Raw genomic sequence first — 22,561 nt, 5'->3', positions numbered from 1 at the left:
GGAGGGCTCTTACTATGTTAGGTGCAGTCTACGCATACAGGAAGATTCAATCTCTGCCCACAGTATTTTGTTTTCTAATAGTCCCTTCACTATTGCAGGTATTAAGTAAAGCTGTGTGAATACTGCCCAAAATTTACTATTAACATCCATTTGAATTTCTAAGAAAACTCATGCTGGCCCTGATTCAGGAAAGCACTTAAGCCCATTGAAGTCAATTGATCTTAAGCAAATGCTTAAAATTAAACATGTGCATACTTTCCAGAATGGGGTGCTTTCCTGAATCAGAGTCTTTCCTGTGTTTGCATCCCTTTTGATGTTTGCTTTTTAGAAATATTTATAAACCTTACAGGTCAAACGTGCTTGACAATGTCTATTGTATCAGGTCAAAGTCTTAGAACAGTCCGTTGTTAGATACTTTCTTTGATCTATCCTGGTGCGTGTGGAAAAGAATGTGGCTTCCTTTTCATTTCTGAAGTCTGAGGTGAAAAATTTTTTATGAGGTGATGTTTCTGGAGGAGGGAGGCCCTGGTTTGGTCTTTGCTTTGAATGTTATATAAATAATTGATTAACTTGTCAATCCAAATCGATTTTCAAGATTTGTTTCCCAGTCTTGGTTGCATGCCCTGAAAGTAGATGCAGTCAGACGAATTGCTGAAAAGAAGAAAATATACACATTTATGGAGTAAAGTGATATACAGAAGAAAGAAATGCCTTGTTTCATTTCCCCCATTGGTTACCTTGCAGTTGTATCATTCTTTAGGTCTGCACAAAATTCTTGGGGGGTAAATCTAGAGAGAGACAGATCTGAATTTCATGGCTCAGGCCTGTCTCTACTCAGCAATATCTAGAGTTATCACAGTGGCCCAAATTCTCAAAGTACAATGGATTCCTGAGCCCTTCTGAGCATGTTATTTACCTGGATTTGGATTCAGGAACATTCCTGCCAGGAATGAAAGTGGCAGGTAGAAAGGTAGAGCTAGTTGTTAGTTCTACTGTAAACTTGCACAATAACATCTTCTGGAGACCCAGAGACGCAAAGGAGGTTCTGTGTGTGAGTAAACAAGTCAAAGGCTTTTTTCGTTGCACTCCCTCCCATTCTGCTTATACATCACAACTCTTTGAAGACATTAAAGACAGAGTTGAAAGACACTGATTGGGACTAACTCCTTCTTTTCCATGTGAGACCTAACAAAGAATTGCTAAATCCAAGTATTCAAAAATCATGATGCAGGACCCCAAAAGTCACGAGACTCTCTTAAAGATGAAATTTTTTTAAAAGAAATAAATTTGGAGGTATTTTATTTGCCTTCCAGTTAGAGTCTCGAGAGTTCACATTTTCCAGCTCTTCTCTGCCATCAGAAGTAGAGACTTTTTTTTTTTAAAGGAAAGCTGAGATTTTCACATAATCAAATGAGTTTAGGAGCTGGGCTTCAAGAAAACCACCAGATATCATGAGATTCACTATAAAATCATTCAACCTGACAGCACTGCAGCATACCACTTAATGTAGGTAAAGTTAGCCTGCTGCAATTAGGCCTGTTTGCACTACAGATTCAACAGTATTGGGGGCTTAGTTACAACACACTTCCATTTTGGAGCCCTTTCCCTTATGTAATTGATTCCTCAATTAGAATTAGTCTGCAACCCTGTTATGTCAGATGAAAAAAAGCACACACACTCCTCCCCCCCAAAACACCATGGATCCTAAATTGAAACAGCTGACACCACCTATAAGCTAAGATTTAGAGACAGCATACAAACAGCCATGGCTGAGCCTAAACCTTTTTCCTAGTTGTCTTACAAGAGTGACAAGAAATACAAAGAGTGTAATAATATACGTCAACACTGTAACCACACAGACTGCATAGCCATTCAAAAATGATACAAAGGTTTGTATCCTTGCGTAATAGAGGAAGGACAGTTGCAATTAAACATACTCTGTGTGAAGGACTCCTTGTAAACATGGTTCTGGTCATGTTTTGATATGATTATCAAAACACACACAAAATAAACGTGGTGAACCTGATGAAAACATGATAATACTTTTGTCCTACTAGCCCATCTTTTATCAGAAGTTCTCAAGGTAGGAATTATTATATCTACCTTACAGACTGGGAAACTGAGGCACGGGGATGTTAGATTACCTCCCTCACATTACAAGACACCACTTTCTAGGGCACCCCCAGCAGTGGCAATGGAGAAGCAGTAAACCCAGGGAATAGAAGACTGTATCCCGGGTTACACTGAAGAATGAGGGTGGGGATGAACTGCCTGCTTTACAGATTATGTTTATGAGGAATTTGTGGGGAGTTAAAGGACCTATCAGCTAAACCCCCAAGATGCCAGATGTAGTGAGAGGAAAGAGCTACTGGTTGTCCCCCAAAGACATCAAAGGTGGGAGAAGGTTGCAGGTTACCCCAAAAGACAATCCTGGTGTGCTAAAGATTGTTTGGAGGAAGAAGGGTTATGTCCAAAGCTATCTGATATATATAGTCTCAACCCAAAACCAGGCAAAGCCTTGGTTTTGGCTGAGTTTTCCAGCTTCATTTAATGGAACTCTTAGAGAAATCCAGAGGGCGCAAAGCAACACAGACTAAAACTAAGGAAAAGTTTGCCAGGTGTCCTCTGAACTGAAACATCTGAGCTTTGCACTATACTAGCCCCAGTTCCCTGTCCCCAGCTCTCTTCTTACATGGGAAGGGGACAGTTAAACAACACCTCTTCCCCATGTGGGGAAGAAATTGTTGTCTCCTAGCTGACAGCTCTGGATTCAAATCAAGAGAGCTTCTAGAGGAAAACATCCCAATTCAGGCTGACCTAAGTTGTTCTGGCTGCCTGAATAGCAGTCAGACTTGAGACTTTATGTGGCTGTGCTGGAAGAAAAGGGCTGCTGGAAAAGAATGCATTCCTTTCCCAAAATGATCGGGGGAACAGGAAATAGAACTAATACAGTATCATCGTATTTGAGCTTTTCAAAAATTGACCTGTCAAATAATGTTTTTACACGAAGAAATACAAATAAAAAGATGCCTTAGGTAGACAGTTGGCTTGTGTTCTGTTCTTACTCAATTTAGAAGTCATTTAGAACTGATGGTATCTTATGGGGGATTTTTTAGTCCAGTAAATTTTCCGGAACAATCCTCTGTCACAAAACATGTGACAATGCTCCATGTTAAACTTATCCTCATGTCAGCATTCGCAAGCTGGCAAGAACTAATGGAGCTGTATACATTTCTTTGGTGCTCCTCATTAAAATGTTTTGGTTATGGATTAACTTTTCTTTGCCCATTATTTATAATTACAGGCTAACGGGAATGTTGAGAGACAATTAACATAATCTGGCTAATGTACAAGACATTAATGTTCTAGAAATACCTAGTACACACCAGCTGAAAATACAGCAACATTAATACAATCCATGTAATTTTCAGTTTATAACAGCAATAAAATCACATTTTAGGGATTGTGTACAGCATGCAATTCTTTGACTTAGGAGAGGTTTGTAACAGCAGTGTTTATTTTGTTCTGTCTGATAGGGAATTACAAGACAGTCCTCTCTTGTGTACTGTGACAATGCGGGTATAGGGACATGGTATTACTCAGCACTTGCTTACCACATAGGAGTGTTATGAAATAAGCATTAGCCCTATTTTACAGATACACAGACTGAGGCACTGAGAGACTAAGTACCAAGATCTCAGAGGGAGTCAATGGCATAATTTGAACTCCCGAGTTTTTGACTTCCATTTCTGTGCTCAGACCTGAGAGCCTTTGCCACTGTAAGAGTTTGATTAGTGGGGGAGCATGTACTGTAAATTATACAATAGTGTTTAAGCAGAGGCACTTGCGAAAGAGACAGTGAAACTGAACAGATTCATTCAGGTAGTCAAAGTGCCCTCAGTTTCATTTTCAGACAAAGGAAACAATTAAGGCACATTCAATTACATACATGATATTTCTTGGGAATATATGACTAGTTGGGAGGAGGAGGATGCCCTGAGGAGCAGCCAAGGGACCCACAGATTGTCATTAATTATCCAGAAATTATGTACACTTCAGATATCATCACTAATTGTTTCATCTGCCTCAGATTGGAAACTGCAGCTGTTATAAGATGATATAACAGTTATCTAGTTTCACTTAGCCTAACTAGCCTTCGATAAAACACAGTTTAACTTAAAAATTCCTCAGTCCAAATATACATTTAGAAGACAATGCCAAGCAGGGCTGTTTTCATCTCTCTCATGCAGTGGAAGAACTCTACAGTCTCAAATCTTTACTAAACGAGAGCCAAACTTCCTGCAAGTTCAAGGACATTTAGATCGTTGGTTTGGGCCCAGATCTATTCTTGGTGATTTTTTTTTCTCAGTAGCTTTCAGCTTACCATACTTTGAAATCCTTCATAATCCTGTTGGTGACTGTTACACAGTCATTCATAGACATCTGTGGTGGCCTCATGCCATGCTATTTTACTGCCCATAACAGGCACACTTTCATCAAGTTTAACAGATTGGTACTTTGGGGAGAAATGGCTTTTTGCAGAGAACAAATGTTTTATTTAGTGCCACATTACTCACAGTGTAAGGAGGACAGTGTAAGGAGGACTCCATGCACTTTTTGTGGCTTCAGCAATAGGGCCTGATGACCCGTCTTGTCCTAGAAGTGCTGTATTGAACAGAGGTCTGTTCATTCTGCTGTTCCCATTTATGTTTGCCCCAGTCGTCCTGAGCAGCAGAACATATTTTCTGAAACAACCAGATTGTAATAGGGATTTGTAAATGGGTGCTAACATACTTCCCTGCATCTCCTATCTTTGGCTGCCGTGGTCTCTCAGAATTGTAAGTTTAGTCTTTACAAGATATAACAGCTGGTTTCTTTACAGGTAGGACATGTTCATGTTTCCAGATGATCAGGCTCCACTGGCTTCCCATCCATTTAACAGTCCAGTGCAAAATCTCCCTCCTAGCTTTCAGGATCCTCCTTAAACTAGGCCCCCCAGTTGCATCAATTTCTGCATCAATATTCCCTACACTTCTCAAAATACTTATAAAAAGGCCCCAAGCCACAGAGTTTAGATCTCGATTCAAACATCCAAACTTTGGAAAAGTTCTCCTCTGACATTTTGGTTCAGCCTATTAAAGAGGTCAGCCAAAGTTCACATCTGAATCTGAGCTTCCCCCAGCCTTCCAGGGTGTTTTGGTCTGGTGTTGTGATTTGGGCTTGTCTCTCTGAAATACCAGATTTTTTTCCTCTCTCTCTCTCTGCAATGGGATGTAGTCTTCTCCCACACTGCTCCCACCATCTGCAACTGATTCCTTAACTAGTCTGATAGCTATAAAACTGGTGTGAGGTCAAAATCAGGCCCATTTTAGTCTTCAGGACCCTGGAAGATAGGTAACTGTTGTCTGCATTTTACAAGTAAAATATACGACTTTCACAGGGTCACACAATAAATCAGTGACAGAGCTGAGACTAGAAACCAGGAATCATGCCTCTCTGCCCTGCTCTTAGTTATAGGCCACACTCACTTCTTCTAGCTATTATACCTCACACTGGTTCTTGTTATTTCATAACTTTCACCACCCTGGAACTCCCAAAGTCCTCCCTGCCTTGTAAAAGAGTTGACGCTTCTCTGAAACACCCTCCACAAGAGAACCACAGAAGGAATTCACCAAGCCAGAACCACAAGCTAAAACTTACATTAAAAAAACCCTAATATTATTTTAATAAGGAACTAACATTTCACAGCCATATGCACATCCTAGAGCAGAGAGGTACAAAGCCAAAGGCAATTTTTCTCCATTTTCCCTTCTCAACCCCAGTACATGTAGTAGTGGTATCAAGTCTATGCTGCACATCTCAAGGAGTGGGGAAAGATGTTAAGAACTTCCGTCTACAGTACTTAAAGGCATGCAGCTACATCCACAGAACATACAGTACTGGGATACTATTGCTTAAATTACAAAAAACACCTCCACATCAACTGTGTTGAGGGGATTACAAGAGTAATTTCTCCTTGTACAGGACTTTTCACCCAAAGATTTCAAAGTACTTTGAAAACATCAACTGTTAAGCCTCACAATACTCCTGTATGGTAGGTATTATCCCTGCTTGGGAAACCGAGGCACAAAATTTAAGTGACTTGCTTATGGTGCTACAGCTGCTCCAGGTCAGAACTAGAATTAGAACCAGGAGTTCTGACTCCAAGATTGCTCCTATCACTACTAGATTATGGCTTCAGGTGAAGACTCAGGAGTAGGAGAAGATGAACTCTTAACAGTTACTATGCAGGTCAGGTTTGTTCAAAATGTGGCAATGTTTGCAGGCAAAAAGTAAAACAAACTACAGTCAGTTGGTTGTCCTTAATAATCCTGGGGAGTAGCCAATGGCTAAGGGGATTTTTCAGTGTTGTTAATTCCAACAAACAGTTTTCTAGTTGATTCTTGTTTTGATGATCTCAGGAAAACAGACAGCATAGCTTGAAGCATATATTGCAATTGCCATTATGCCTGCAGAAATTGCAATGCTTATATCACACAAGGCATGTTGCAAAATTAGCACATAGCTAAACATTTGATGTGAATGTAGTTTTCATGATAAACGTTAGCTAGACTCCGATGTAGGCAGGCAGCTGCTGTTCAAGCTGTTATACACACTGCTCTGCTAATGCACCCCACTAAACTCTCAGCACTCCCTTTATTCCAGTGCTGATGACTTGTATCTGTCTGCCCGTACATCTCAGTCCTGAGCTGCAGCTCCTCCTTACTATTCCAGTGCTTGGTTCCTACACATCTCTGCCAATATGCCTCAATCCTGACCTGTGGCAGCCTTTTCTGTCCCACTGCTGGGTTCCCACACATCTTTGTCAACACTACATTCCTCCTGGAAGGTATCACAACTTGCTGTTCCAGTCACAGGAGCTATATGAAGGTCCACCGGTGCACTTCAATACTGCTGATTTACAGCATAATTTACTTTTCTACTCCTGCATCCCCACAAAACTTAACCAATGGACCTCAGTGGTAACGTACAGTGTCTCTTGCTAGTCCAGTGCTGGGCCGGTCCTGAGTGGAGACTGCAAATTGAATCTAACTGATGTGATATTGTGAGGAAGACTTTGGAGTAAGCAAATGAAGTGGAGGCCAATGAAAAAGCACTATCCTGTCAAATTTGCAGCAAACAAAAGAAATTGTATAATATGCTGCTAGCTGCTTTGAGCATTCAGTCCTACAACTCTGCAAAAGCCTAGCCTATTAACAAGGAAATGCCAGACATATTTTACTGCTGCCATTATACATAGTAAGATATGCAGCCAGAGTGTCAATAGGTGATATTCTGCTCCGATGTTTACCCTGTGCAACCCCATTAGAGTCAGAGCAGAACTTGGCCTTATAAATTTAATTCCTAATGAGCATTCCCTTTGGAATTCTGAAATATCCTACATCTAGCACCATCACAAAATGTTACCCTAAAGGATAGCATCCCTAACACTGCAGCAACATAGTTACTTTACCAGAGCTCATGACCCCAAACTTGCTGTAGTTTCAGTGACTTAAAAAAAAAATGGAAGTATGTATTCAGAGAGGTATGTGTTGTACTGAATAAAGGTGATACGGTTTATGTTCTTTTCAGTCATTATACGTTAGTTCTTACTATGTCAGTTGAACAGACTAATCATTCCTGTAGACCCCTCTCCTGGAAGTCAGTGGAGTGACTCCCATTAACTTCAGAGGAATTTGAATCAAGTTCTTTGTATATATTTCACTGTTAGCAACTTTTCAATTGAATTTAACATAGTCCAGTGAAATGTTGGCTCAAACAGCCCTGCAGCGTGCAGTCCTCTGGGTATCCTCCAGGTGCAGTACAGGCAGTGGCCATGCAAGCTTCACCCACACTGCCCTTCATCCATATATTACTGCAGTGACAGTAGGGGTCACCTCTAGGGGTGAGAAGGTAGCTAGTGCACTTCTTTTTTTATGGTTCTGAACTATTTCTCAGACAATCTCAAATGCTATTTTTATTTTATTATGAAAGAGGAAAACCAAAAGGAGAAGTGTCATGCTGCATTCTCAGTACAAAAATGGCTCTCTGCATTTTTCCAAGTTCACTTTCCATCCTGAGCTCTAAGTTTCAGAGGTCTGGGGTAATTTACATTTCCAGAGTAAGGACTAGCTGTCTGCTAGGAGAGTTGAGTTAAATAGAAGGTTGTCATTTTTAAAAGAAACATAAGCTCCAGTGTTATTGGGAAAGCACTAACTGACTGTGATTCTTAATAATGGAGTTAGAAATAAGCTGCAGAACCCCAAGAAAATGCCTCTGATGAAACTCCAGAATAGCTTAATCAGCAAGACCATTTTTTTTGTTTCTGTCAGGAAAAGAAACTTGGCCACTTCTGTTTTCCCTCTGGGTAATATCATATAAGACATGCTTGTCAAGGAATCATATATACTCAGGTCTTTCTTCTGCTTTTTTTTATGAGCTGTCCAGCTATATACCTCTGTGTGTGTTATATGCAGCATATAGCCCTTGTGGTGGTACAGTTACAATAGGTTGGGGTTTTTTGGGGGGTTGGGATGGACATATTATGCATAAATGGTGGAGCTAATCATCTCACACAAATGAAAATAAAATCTTCACCCCACACCACATCAGCACACATTCTGTATGTGACACACATTTTGCAGGACAAGAGCTTTTAGGAATGTTTTACAGGGTTTTAAAAATTGTATTGAAACTTTAAATTTTAATATCCTTCTGCTTACAAAGCCAACTGTCTTAGTTATCACCATCCAACTATACAAGCTTTGGAAGCAGTGAAAAAAATACCTAAACAATTTTTCTTTGCACAAAAATAGTGCAACTTTATATATTATATTGATATCTAAGCTGGAAGTAATGCAAGTTATCCCAGTGGAGAGTTTAAGAATTTCTCTGTTCCAGTGTCAAGTATCAGAGGGGTAGCCGTGTTAGTCTGGTTCTGTAGAAGCAGCAAAGAATCCTGTGGCACCTTATAGACTAACAGACGTTTTGCAGCATGAGCTTTCGTGGGTGAATCCGAAGAAGTGGGTATTCACCCACGAAAGCTCATGCTGCAAAACGTCTGTTAGTCTATAAGGTGCCACAGGATTCTTTGCTGCTTCTGTTCCAGTGGTATAAAGTTCCCATTCCCAGCCCTAATAGATCACACGGTATTGGGCATGTCAGTAGTGCTGGACTGAATATTGCCTGGCCTTTGCACCACTGATATTTGAAGTGGGGTGGGGAATTTCATATTTTGAGGAAGTGATGGAAACATCTTGTAAGTTAATTTTTGTTAAATGGTGAATGAAGCTCCTGAGAGGTCTGGAATATTGTAAGTAGTTCTGGCAGAGATGGAATAGTGGTCAGAGTGACAAAGGTGCATGATAAATGCAATGCAGTGCATGGATATCAGCACACTAAGATAGGGCTGGAAGGGAACCTCAAGGTCATCAAATCCAGCTCCTTGAGCTGAGGCAGGACCAAGTAAACCTAGACCATCCCTGGCAGGTGTTTGTCTAACCTGTTCTTAAAAACCTTCAGTGATGGGGATTCCACAACCTTCACTGGAAACCCATTCCAGAGTTTAACTACCCTTATAGTTAGAAAGCTTTTCCTAATATCTAACTTAATCTCCCTTGCTGCAGATTATAAACACATTACTTCTTGTTTTAACTGAGCATGGACATGGAGAACAATTGATTTCCCCATCTTCTTTATAACAGTCCTTAACATATTTGAAGACTGTTATCAGGCCTTCCCTCAGTCTTCTTTCCTCAGGGTGATGCATGCCCAATTTTTTTTAACCTTTCCTTCTATGACAAGTTTTTTTTGTTGCTCTCCTCTGGACTCTCTCCAATGTATCTACATCTTTCCTCAAGAGTGGCATTCAGAAATGAACACAGTACAAGAGCTGAGACCTCACCAGTGATGAACAGAGCAGGACAATTATCTCTCATGACTTACCTAAGACATTCCTGTTAATACACCTGAGAATGGTATTTGCCTTTTTTGCAACTGCATCACATTATTGATTCTGATTCAATTTGTGATCCACTATAACCCCCAGGTCTTTTTCAACAGTATTGTCAGTATTCCCCATTTTGTAGTTGTGCATTTTATTTTTCCTTCTTAAATGTAGTGCTTTATATTTGTCTTTATTGAATTTCAGCTTCTTGATTTCAAACCAATTATCCAATTTGTCAAGGTTGTTTTGCATTCTAATGCTGTGCTCCAAAGTGTTTGCAGCCCCCCTTCCTACTAGCTTGGTATCATCCAGAAATTTTATAAGCATACTCTCCACTGCATTATGCAAATCATTAATAAAAATATTGACTAGAGTCTGACCCAGGACTGACTCCTGCAGGGCCCCACTAGGTGCTTATGAGAATAGCATGTGAAAGTATTTCAAAAGACTTACCATGTCTATTGCTTTCCCCTATTCACTAGGCCAGTTACCAGGATATGGGGTGGTAAACACATATGGCATATACACAATACAAATGATTGACAGCTATTCCTTCTCATTTCCTTCCATGTATATTTCTGAGTGTGAGACTAGAGAGAGGCAAAAGTGACAGTGGTTTTGGATAGAATATATTTATTCAACAACTGATTTTTACTGGATGAGTTAAATCCTCCATCCTTTCCAGCTGATGGTGGCTGAAGTGTTTGCAACACTTTGGGGTTACCAGAGAGAAACACTGTTTCTCCAAATGGGCTTGATTGCACTGACTGATGCTGTATTCACTTGGCCAGCTCTTGCTTTGTTCATAAGTTTCTCTGCATTTTGTGGAAATCATTGGTGCTTTGATGGGATAATCATACTTTTATACAATGTCTTTCACCCCAATGGATCCCCAAAAGGCTATACAGATGTGGTACTCTTACCTTAAATAAATAGAGAGTAGGTTTGCAGAATTCCCTGTTCTTCTCTATATTTAATGTAGGGAATACTAGAAATGTTGAAATCATGTTACTTAGCTGTTTAGGGCAACTGGCAAGTTTTTATGGGTAACCACTGTATATACATACAGAACTCAATTCTCTCACCCCTGAAATTCATTCACTTTTCAATGGAGGGCAGCAGGTACTGTAGCATAGTGGGAGAGGAAGAAGAAACCTCTGTCAAGGACATTGTGGAAAGCCCCTATTATGAAAAGCACCTTGGAATCCATAACATAATTTGTAGACTAAATAGGACTTAACTACTGTATTTTAGGTAGGCTGTGAGGACACATTAATAGTAAAACAATGTGAAAATGTGAAGAACAATGAAGTATTTATTAATATTATAGTAGGTGCCCACTTCAGCTTGGAGGAGCACAGAGCAGTACTGGGTAGGGAAGAACAAACATCCCTACAGTTATCTGAGTTCTGCTGCCTATCACAGAAACTTGGAGAACCTCAACCCAGCAGACTCAGGACACAAAAAGAGGGGTTGAATGGTAGTAGAAGCTTTATTGGGAGTACGGCGTGGTGCACGCTTTGTCGTTAGATTCATTCAATTGTCTAAGTCTGTGAATCTGGGTGGGGAGAGTTGCTAGTCAGCTGTTCATCTATCACTTCCCTCAGATTGTACAAGATTGTATGCGGTTTGTGAATTTTGGAAACTGCACTGCACAGTGTGACATCCTGCCACAAGATGAGACTGTGCTAGCCCTGCCAACTCCTCTTCCAAGTTTCCTACCCCAAAGCTGACCTGATGAGTGTGCTCACATGTACAGTACAAGCTTACTCATCTCAAAACTAGTCCCTGGGCCAGATTCGGGCACCTTCTTTACACTGCTCCAGTAGCAAACACTGACAGTAAATGGGTGTGGGCTGTCCACAAGGAGGATGCCTACAGCACAGGGGCAGCTAAGTCCAATGTATATAACTCTACACGGTTCCCCTTGCATTCCCTGGCATAGGAGAATGCTGAGGGACAATGGGGCATAAGGAGAAGTTGTCGATAGGCAGTTGAGTAAAGCTGCCATAAATTAGAGTAGCCCTGAAGGCTGCTCTAACTTATACCAGAGGCCTTATTGTTCCCCAGAGTAGCCCAGAATCAGGGAGTTACAGAGGTGAATTAAGCCATTCTAATTCCGGGCTGTACCCTCTGTGCTCCACCTCTCTGGTCCTATGTGTGTATTATGATAGGAAGTGTCTTTCCCACATATTTCTGAGAGTCAAATAAGAATACAGTACATTGTGTATCAGTTTTGCAATAATCCAGAGGCCCATGATGGAAGCTAATTGAGTATTTTAGGAAAAAGTGTGAAAGTGGCCACCAACAAGAGTTGGTGACTGCACTTTGAGACCACCAAAAAATTTGGCCTGAGAACCTTTGAACTAGAGCATGAAGTCTCTAATCTGCAAACCAACCCACTGGTGAAAATTAGCAGAGTGGATATTTAAGCAAAAGTGACTTTTCAAGTTCTTTTTTAATGTTTCAGTGTGAACATTTCTAGTCATCTGAAATTGCACAAAAAAGTGAAATTTTGGGGGGTGCAGAATCACATGAAATAAATTGGAAAAAAAAGTCACACTATTTTTTGCCAAACATGAGCCATGGAAGCAGCCATGTCTAGATATCCCCTCATCAAAGATAACATTGTCTAGTCACTACTAACCTGAGCTGTATTGGAACTGATGACCTAGAGTTGACGGGTTACAAGTTTGCTACCAATCTCCTATTCAGTCTTCCAAAACAAAGCTACTTGTTTGGAATGAGGGATGGTTTAAGGTTGATTTGTAGGCACAGGCTTTTGCTAAGGAAATTGTACATTCACCACAAACTCCCCAGTCAACCTGCCATGTGATTTTTACTTATCTGAAAATGAAGCAGATTTTGGTCAAACAATTGGCTTTAGAGTAGGATTGCCTACTGCTGGCTTCTCCAATCCAACCTGGCCAATATCAGTTGCCTTATTGTAGTCTCAAAACTGCAAAGGAAAGAGGTCCATACAGAAAGCTGTGACCTTCTGCAAAGACTTCTAGAGGGGTAGGAAGGTCTGTTCAAACTAACCCAGAGCTCTGGGAGACTGGCAGGGTGTAAAAGCAGGTTGGCAACCTGAGCCATCTGGCCCTTGTGGGGAGTGTCTTGCGCATGTCTCTGCAAACAGGTCTGTACAGGCTGCAGAAGCATGGAGTGTTGAATGTGAAGCCTGTCCAGGCACATAGGTCTTTTTGAGAAGCACAATGAAGGGGTGCCAGAGCCTAGATTTGGAAGGTTACATTTGTGTTGGCTGCATTCCTTGCTCAGAGAAGAGGAAAGGCAAAAGACCTTGGGCTATCTCTGGGTGGTAGTTGTTTCAACTTGAAGACATGTAGCTGCCTGACAACCGCACATTTTTGTGTTTTGTTTTGTTTTTTTCTTCCTGTGGGACTTTTATTAATTTTTGTGATTATTTTTAAGCACTTGGCACAGACTTGCAGCCAGTCTCTGCCTCTCCAGCAGGCTTTTGGAATGGAATTGCATAACTCTGTACTTTTCCTGTATAAAACAGAATAAATTGGAGCTAATATACAGTGGCCATTTGGGTGTTTTGTTTCTGAAAAGTTCCCTGGTTTCTTCCCTATCCTATTTATACCCAGTGAAATCCAGTGGCTCTAAGTAGCCTGTGCCACTATGAATTGCCCTGCTGGAGGAGAAAAGCAGAGGATCTTGGGTGGATGAGAGGTAGTAGCAAAGTAGGAGTTCAGCTTCCATCATAGAAGTCTAATAAGATCAGTTTCCCCCAGCAGCCTTGGGCAAAGTGCCCTGAATGTAAGATCTCCACTGTGTCAGTACAATTCCTCTAGAAGTTACTCATTATGCATTGTTTCTCAACTATTGGACTGTCTAATCAACATTTTTTATCTTGATGAGACGCAGCTGAAAACACACAGAGATAAAACTCAGCTCAGACAAGATGGGTGGTGCTCGTGGGTGGGGAGGGAGAGGAAGCATTTGAGTTGGTTTTTGTTGGTTTGTGGATGCCTAAAATTCAGGGAATTATACCCATTTCTGGGGAGACAGGTTTGGAATTTGAGGGTAACTCTATTGTCAGCTCTCAGCATGGAGGCCCCAGCTTTTTCAATGTTTTCAATTGTCACATCTAAAAACATCCACCCACTTCCCTCAAATGTGGGCCTCACCAGAGTTACGCATGCCTTTGTCACATTTAGGTAAAACTGTGGTGAAATAAAGTCTTTTTTTCGCTTTGGGTTTGGGCAGTGTGAAAATCTGCTTTTTCATTGTGTATTTGATTCATATGAGTCAAGAGAGATTTTAAATGTCCTGAGAATATGAAGGACATAAAACCCTATTTTTGTAAGTGCACATGCATTTGGACCTGATTCCCTAGAACAGTTCTGCCCCAAACACACTTCCTCTGAGATACCTAAACTCTATCATAAGGGTAGAGGCTGAAGAACAAGTGAAGACAAACTCGGTGTAAGCTCAAAACCGTGTCTCTTTCACCAACAGAAATTGGTCCAATAAAATATATTACCTCACCCACCTAGTCTTTCTAATGGTAGAAGCTGTTGGTCACATAAACCTGGTTTCCCCTGTGGCACCATGATGTGCCATCATCACAACTCTGAGCCCTTGAGTTCTTTCAGTAAAACTCTGGTATTGCTTGGTTGTTCTGATACTTCAACTCCAGCTTCTCTCTTTCTCTGTCCCTTACTCCTTCATTCCACAGAAGGTGCTGATTTTTTTTTAAAGGCCACTAATGTGATTTACAGTAAGTCTCTCTGAGGTCATGGGTAACTTTTCAACAGTCTTTGTGGCAAGTGGCTACCAATCCTGACTCTACCTGAAGAGAGGCTGGAGCTGAAGGAAATGCTAATCCAGTGTCTAGTCTGAATTCTGTGTCGTCAGTAAGTATCCCCTTTCTCCAACTGCCTGTGCTAGCTGGGATACAACTGCTCCCCTTGTGCAGAGGCTGATGCTAGTCATCATCACAATCAAAAAACGCTGTAACAGGTTCCTGCAGGAGGGCTGAAGTTCGCATCAGTCTATGAACCGTGCCCCATCTCAGCTTTGTCACCACTCCATCTTTCCATTTGTAACCCCAGTGCCGCTCCCATCTGGCTTTGTGCTGTTTCCTTTCCTGCTTTGTGCACATTCTTTCCACCAGAACCTAGACAATGGTCCTCATTATTTAAGTCCATTATAAACACTACTGACTATACTCGAATGTGGCATATTAAAAGCTCTCTGCTCTAGGGCAAGAGAGAGGTGCCTCTTTAGTGACAGGAATGGAGAAAGTTAAACTCTGATCTCATCTATAGGGACAATATTGAAATGTTGGGGATTAAAAAAGCTTGTGTCCCCCTTCCCCAGCATGCTGAGTCAGCATCCTACCCTTGCAGACTGACTGTCACTTGTACCCCTTGATCTCTGACTGCACTGCTGGAGTGCAGTAAAGAAACACAAAGACCATGCGTTAGTGAAGGACAGAGTCGTTCTGGATTTTTGTTTGCGTTTTTGTGTTTGCTCTTCCAGCTCAACAGGAAGCCTTTAATAAGAGTTTTCCTAAATGATGCTGCATGTCAAATGGGAAATTTTACCCTGTTCTCTTAACAAACAGCCATTTCATGAGAGGGTTTTTCCGCCCCTCTCAGTACATTCCAAAAGGCTTTATACCTCCACTGGTTACTGATTGATGGCTCTGTGCTGAACTCCCTTTAATTTTGCAATAAACCAACAAGGAGGCTGAGACCACAAGTTTACAGAGAATGACTTATTTACTTAACTGCATTTACAAGGATGACAAAGTCAGATTTAGTAGTTTCAGTGTGGTCCTTGGGAGGGCAGGAGGAGCACTTGAGGAATTATACTGTATAAATAACCAAACAAAAAATAGCTTGCTTATTCTTCCATGTCAAAGCAGTCACATTTCAGTTCCTAGGCCAACTCACTCCCAGGCTCTGCAGGGGCTTTACACTTACAAAGGCTGTTCACGGAGGCCAGCATTTTCAAACTTGGGTGCTTGAGCTTAGGCACCTAAAAATGTCTTTTGATTTTTCTGACGGGCTCCCAGAACATCAGCCAAGACAGTTAAAGTGGGGGAGATTCTGTTGGCATGATGAGCAGTACAAGTGTTGCCAAAGCATAAAAGAGAGTTGCGCACTTCAGGTATCTCTTACAGGTAGGTGAGGATCCATCCAGGATAGGGCTACGCTTTTGGGGACTTGATCCCCTATGTTCCTGTGTACAGCAGCAGCACCTCTGAAAAGCAGGCAAATGATTTAGAAGCCTAAATATTTCTTAAATACCTTACTTTAAGCACCCATGTTTGAAAATTTTGCCCTTGCTGTCCCTCAGTTTCCCTATCTGTAATACAGGATTGTTAATTATTTCTGTAACACCTTAGTTGTTCATAGTGCTTTACAGATACAGCAGGAAGGAAGATGTGGATCATGCCCCAAGGAGCTTAAATGCTAATGCTAATATGCTGCTACTAATGCTTAACTTTCTTATGGGAGAAACTAATTGCAAAGTATTGTAAGATATTAAGAAGTTCAAACTTTTCCAATAAATGGTTCTGACATTTGAATAGATCTAAATAAACTTTTCAATAGTCTTTTCAATCTTATCATGTTTTGCAGCCTCTGGACTGCAAATTTTCACTTGTTAAACTGTTAGCCATACTGGTCAAAATTGGCCATGCTCAAAGGTTAAGAGGCAGTGGTTCACTGAACTCAGCAGGAAAGTGAGACAAGTTTCCAGCAGCATTGACCTATCCAACTGACCTTTTTAGTTTAGTTTTAGTTGCAGAGGGTGTTTTCTATTCATGTACAGTCATTGGCTGGGGAAGCCCCTCATATTGATTTTACCATGAAAAGGGAACAGAAAACTATAACACAACCCGCTACCTATTGCAGAGGTTTGGGGTTAGCTGGGGCTGAAGGAGGGAAGGTGGTGTTTCCTGTTCCCTTGCTCTGTAATGATTACGCTAATAAGAATGAGAGAGAGCTTTGTTGGGTTAATTGATACCAGACAATAGGATCTCTCATGCGCTAAAATGTTGCATAACAGAATTCTTACTGTTGAAAGCTCTGTTGGAAGATAATGGACTAGTAAGTTGAGTTGTGCCTCTTAAATTGAAGCCAGGGCTGCATGGTCTGAAGTCCATTATGTATTAGGAGAGCCCACAACAGAAAGGACTGACTCTTTCTTTACCCACTGGACTGTGATCCTGGCAAGTCTCATGAACTAAACAGAGTAAAATATGGTCAATACTTGGATGGAGATCTCCAAGAAAAATTTCAGAAAGTTACATGGTGACTCGATTGAAGGCACTTCCCCCCACTAAATAAGTTCTGGATCAATACTCCAGCATGTTATTAGGAAGCACCGCATAATTAGAGATGACATCTTTTAGGCAAGAGATGTAACAGATGAAAGATGGCTATCCTGACCTTTCCAGCTTTCTGTGTGTATACAGTCCTTATGTTTATCCCTGGTGATTTGTGAGATATTGGACCTTAAAGTCAGGCCAGCACTAGGTTTTGTGGGACCTGTCTGAAGTACTGTGTGTGTCCCTCCCTACCTGTAAGTGCAACACCCCACTGGGAAATCGCATGGCCATGTCTCACCACTCTTCCTTAGTCTATCTGAATCTCCTCTCCCTCGTGCACCTGTTTGTGAGGCTCAGCAGCTGCTGGTGAGCCATTTATGTGGATCAGGAGGTGAAGATGAAGTGCATTTTTAAAGCTGGCGACAAAGACATTGAAGGAATTTAATACTTGTGACCTGCTGACATCAGAGTAAAGTGGGGGTGGCATTCTGGCTGGTGAATTAGATGTGCCTGTATGCTGAGGGACCCTGGGAGATGTGCTGCTGCTATTTACAAATGGGATGTTCTGCTGTACCAAAATCCTATTTTAGAAATGTAAAATTTTTAACTATATCCAGTAGATAGTTATATATGGGTACATTATTTAGAGATTTGTATAAAACTCACTAGTCTATATTTGAAGCCCTGCATTTTCAGAAATGTCCTCATTTTTTTTGCTGCCCAGCATGAGACACTTTGGGCCTGGTTGCCACCCGTTGCTGAGCACCCACAATTCCAATTTAAGCCAAGGAGAGCTGAGGGTACTCAACAACCTTAAAAACCAGGCTCAACTGGGGAAGGTGGGGACCCAGAATTGTACTACTGGTTGATAACATTAGAGATACACAGCTATAACTGAGGGTAGATGTTTCATAAGAACATAAGAACGGCTGTACCGGGTCAGACCAAGGTCCATCTAGCCCAGTATCTGTCTACCGACAGTGGCCAATGCCAGGTGCCCCAGAGGGAGTGAACCTAACAGGCAATGATCAAGTGATCTCTCTCCTGCCATCCATCTCCATCCTCTGACAAACAGAGGCTAGGGACACCATTCTTACCCATCCTGGCTAATAGCCATTTATAGACTTAACCACCATGAATTTATCCAGTTCTCTTTTAAACGCTGTTATAGTCCTAGCCTTCACAACCTCCTCAGGTAAGGAGTTCCACAAGTTGACTGTGCGCTGCATGAAGAAGAACTTCTTTTTATTTGTTTTAAACTTGGCAGTGGGGTTGCACAAGTGTAACTGAAGCAGAATTTGGCGCTACATTTGGTACTTAATTACCAATTCTGTTAATTTATGCTTGAACTAGAGTAGAATCCTGCTGTTTCTCCCAGCTCAGTTGGGCCAAGAGGAGTAACGAATAGTATCACTTAATTTTTTTCACAGAAATAAGCTTTCTGAATACACATGGGGCTCCAGTTCCAAAAAAGCATCCTTACTCAGGGCACTATTTAAGCACTTGCTCAACTACCACTGAAGTCAGTGGAACTTGAGCACATGCTTAGTTGTCATCCTGAATGGGGGCCAGAGTAGCTGAGTAAAAATGTGCCATTTTTACAGTCACTGTACAGACGCTTAAATAGGGAATGTCCCTGATGATCTATTCAGGGAGAAAGTGCACTCTAGTCCCATAGAAGATAAGAGTCAGAGGTATGGCTGGTTTTTTAAAGCGAAGGGTAAAGAGGATTACAATCCTCCATCCAAACCAGTGCCACAAGGTTCCCTGACGTGGGGAGAGCTGACCAACCTGAAAGGTACCGAGTCCAGTTATGCAATTTCTAGTTTTCTCTTAGTTTGAAGCCTGTAGAGTCCATTGGAAGGGGAGGGATATGAAATATGGTACCTCTAGGGTTTTTTTTTGTTTTTTTTTAAATCTTAAATACAGTAGCTTTTCTCTCAGTTGTATGACATAAACTTTATACTGTGCCATCATATTTTGTTTATCTTGGCCCAGGTTTGGGTTGACTGCATCACTCATGGGTGCCTTTGAAACTTATGAGTAATGTGGTCAGTGCAAACTTGTGCCAATAAAAACATCGTACCACACCAGAATGCATATATACATATAGCAAATATTTATTTAATTTAAGGTATTACAACTAATTGCAGTTTCCCTTTCAAACTGTATAATGTTGATGTGAAATCTATTCTATCCCTCCCTTTACATCTGCCGCTGTTTACTCAGAGTTTTCTAGAAGCTTCTATCAGGCTTGTGCCTTGGGCTCTACCTTATCGTTTGAATCGAGGTTTGTCCTATTATAACCACAAAACTGTTTTCTAGGCGCCTGACTCTTCCACCCCCTTGAATAGCTAATTTTCTATTGGTATCTGAGGTACACGCTCTGTGCTGAGGTTTTTATGATGCTAGTGACATTAGTGCTGTGTACCAGATTGTTAGTTGAAAACCTGAATTCTGAGGTTTCTCTTTTGTAATAAACTTTCATGATGAGCCTGTCATGGAGGCACCAGGCCGATGCTCTGGAGCTGCTCTGTATGAAGCCAATCAGGACTCTGGTGTCGCATGCCTCACACTGTTGCCAGGGCAAGAAGATTACATAGTTTCGGCCTTCCTGGGTCTGATCTCAGAGCATTCAGCATCCCTTTTCACACCGTGCCCTTCCTTCAGCGAGTCCAGCCTGGGCGCAGGAGCGCCGGCAGCCTTTTTGGCGCCCTAGGCGGCAGAAGGTCCCACCCCCGAAATACCAACGACGACCACAGCGGCTGAATATCCGGACGCCGCGGTCACTGCCTCCCAAATGTTAGCGCCCTAGGCAACCACCTAGGTCGCCTAATGGGTTGTGCCAGCCCTGCCTGGGTGGGGCTCCTGGGGAAGTCAAAGGGCCCTGCACCCCAACTCTGCAGTGAGCCGGGACTGTCAGGAGAAATGAACTTGATGAAGGTCAAAGTGTGGAGTTGTCTGTCTGTCTTTGTATGTTCTAGTTCTCATCTGGGCTGTTACCTGTCCTCCAGTAGCTATAATAATTCATTTTTCCTCCTGTTTGCAGGTTATCTTGACAAATCAGATTACCACACGGCTGAGCAATGGCCTTGATATCCAGGCAGACCAGGTGTCTCCAGCTGATGACTTGTCCCTGTCTGAAGGTAGGAGCTCCATTTTATCACACCTGAAGCTTGATACTGATGCAAATCCCCACTATCACTTGCAGTCTCTTGTTGATATTCGGGAGCACATGGGGTTGGGTTTATCAAGTTTAGCATAAAATATAGTCAGAGTTCAAAAACATTCTTAAATTTCTTTGTAACTTTCAGCATTTAAGGGGGAATGTCACCCATGTTAACCAAAAGACTACATTTACTAGGGGCCACAAAGAAATTTTCAGTGTCCAGTTCTATAGTATTTTCCTCTGTAGTATCGCTGATGCATAATTAGCCATGTGCACTAGTATCTCTGATGCCATTGTGAGAGGCAAGAAACTGAATAGACACTGGCTTGATCTGATATGGTAAATCCTATGTTCCTGTTCATTGATTGTAATTATCAGCAATTCAAAAGAGAAACACCTTGACACAAATCAAAAAAGGATAAACTTTCATTTGTGTCCCTGTAATAGTCCGAGGTTGGGGCCGTGCCCTCTCAGGGGCCGTCGGGAGCCAGGCCGCCTCACTACACGGCCCAAATCAGTCTCCGGGTTCTGAAGGTCTTGGGGTTCTGCCCCTCAAGCAGGGGCTGAACAGAAGGCACACGATTAATGCAATGAGTCCCAGCCCTCAGTCAGGGCGGGACAGCAGACACTAGGGCTAGGCTCAGATCCTTCCCGCAGGCTGAGCACCCATAAAGTCAATAAACCACGGCCCTAATTCAGGGCGGGGCAGCGAACCAGTTCTAAGCTCCGGTCCTGGCAGCCGGAGCTGAGCAGTTACAAAGTCAGTAAGCCCCAAGCCCTAGCTCAGGGCGGGGCAGCACACAAGAGTCCAGGGAGCTCAGATCCCCCTGCAGGCTGAGCAGTAACAAAGTTAACAGGCTAAGCCCAGGCCCTCAATCAGGGCGGGGCACCAAACACAGCAGTTCTAGGCTCAGCTCCTTAGAGCAGGAGCTGAGCAACAATAGTCAGTAAGCCCCCAGCCCTAGGTCAGGGTGGGGCAACAAACAATAGTTCCAGGGGCTCAGGTCCTTGTCCCAGGAGCTGAGCTATGGCAATAGTTCCGGAAGCCCAAGCCCTTAGTCAGGGCGGGTAATAAACAATAGTTCAAGGCTCAGGTCCTTATAGCAGGAGCTGAGCTACCACACTACTTCAGGGAGCCCAGGCCCTTAGTCAGGGCGGGGCCGTAAACAATAGTTCAAGGCTCAGGTCCTTGTCCCAGGAGCTGAGCAGTAATATCAGTCCAGGGCTCAGGTCCTTGTCTCAGGAGCTGAACCACAGCAGTAAGTCAGGAAGCCCAGACCCTTAGTCAGGGCGAGGCAATAAACAATAGTTCAACGCCCAGGTCCTTATAGCAGGAGCTGAGCAGTAATATCAGTCCAGGGCTCAGGTCCTTGTCTCAGGAGCTGAACCACAGCAGTAAGTCAGGAAGCCCAGGCTTCTCTGCCTGAGTGCTGGCAGGAGGGGGGAGTCTGCCACCCGTGCGTGGGGTGGCAGGGGGGACACAGGCCCACCCACTCCACTGTGTCCCAGCCCGGGGCCCTAACAGCGGCGTGGATCTGCTGCAGTCAGTGGGGATCCTGGCCGCAACACACTGACATGGGCACGTCAGTGCCCTCAGCCGGACAGGGGTCGGCTACCCCCGGGCTACACTCCATCTCCCCCTCCATGGGTACCTGCTCCTCGCTGGGCTCTGCAGCAGGGTCCCATACCATGGGCTCCTCGGCATGCTGAGGGCTCTCTAGGTTGGGCTGCTCCTCCGGACTCGGGTCATGGGAACGCTCGGGCAGCTCCTCGGGGTACCGGGCTCGGGGCAGGCTCGGCCAGTCCACCTCGGGGTACCTGGCTCGAGGGAGGCTTGGTCGGTCCACGTCCGGGTACCTGGCTCGAGGGATGCTCGGTCCGTCCGCGTCAGGGTACCTGGCTCGAGGGAGGCTCGGTCCGTCCACGTCAGGGTACCTGGCTCGAGGGAGGCTTGGTCCGTCCGCGTCAGGGTACCTGGCTCGAGGGAGGCTCGGTCTGGCAGGAGCCCGAACAGGAGCGTCCAACCTCTCCGGCCGCTGGGCTCCAACTGAGTGTTGAGGCCGGGCTTTTATACTTCCTGTCCCGCCCCTTGACTTCC

The 22,561-nt window shown here is 43.0% G+C and overlaps 1 protein-coding gene across 17 annotated transcripts in view; it reads left to right on the top strand.

The window, feature by feature from the left end:
• RAD51B (RAD51 paralog B) overlaps positions 1 to 22,561 on the top strand; it is a 610,326-nt gene that overhangs the window by 244,987 nt on the left and 342,778 nt on the right. For 14 of the 17 annotated variants that reach the window (XM_045014334.1, XM_045014333.1, XM_045014330.1 and 11 more), the window contains one exon: positions 20,344 to 20,439. In XM_045014334.1, coding sequence (XP_044870269.1) covers positions 20,344 to 20,439 — 96 coding nt within the window. Of the gene's footprint in view, positions 1 to 20,343; positions 20,441 to 22,561 lie in introns of all 17 variants that reach the window. The other 3 variants (XM_045014341.1, XM_045014343.1, XM_045014344.1) reach the window with 1 other exon arrangement.

The sequence above is a fragment of the Mauremys mutica genome, chromosome 4, assembly GCF_020497125.1.
Source record: "Mauremys mutica isolate MM-2020 ecotype Southern chromosome 4, ASM2049712v1, whole genome shotgun sequence".
Taxonomy (NCBI): domain Eukaryota; kingdom Metazoa; phylum Chordata; order Testudines; family Geoemydidae; genus Mauremys; species Mauremys mutica.
Note: the sequence above shows the minus strand (reverse complement) of the source record. Positions and strands in the feature narration are given on the sequence as shown.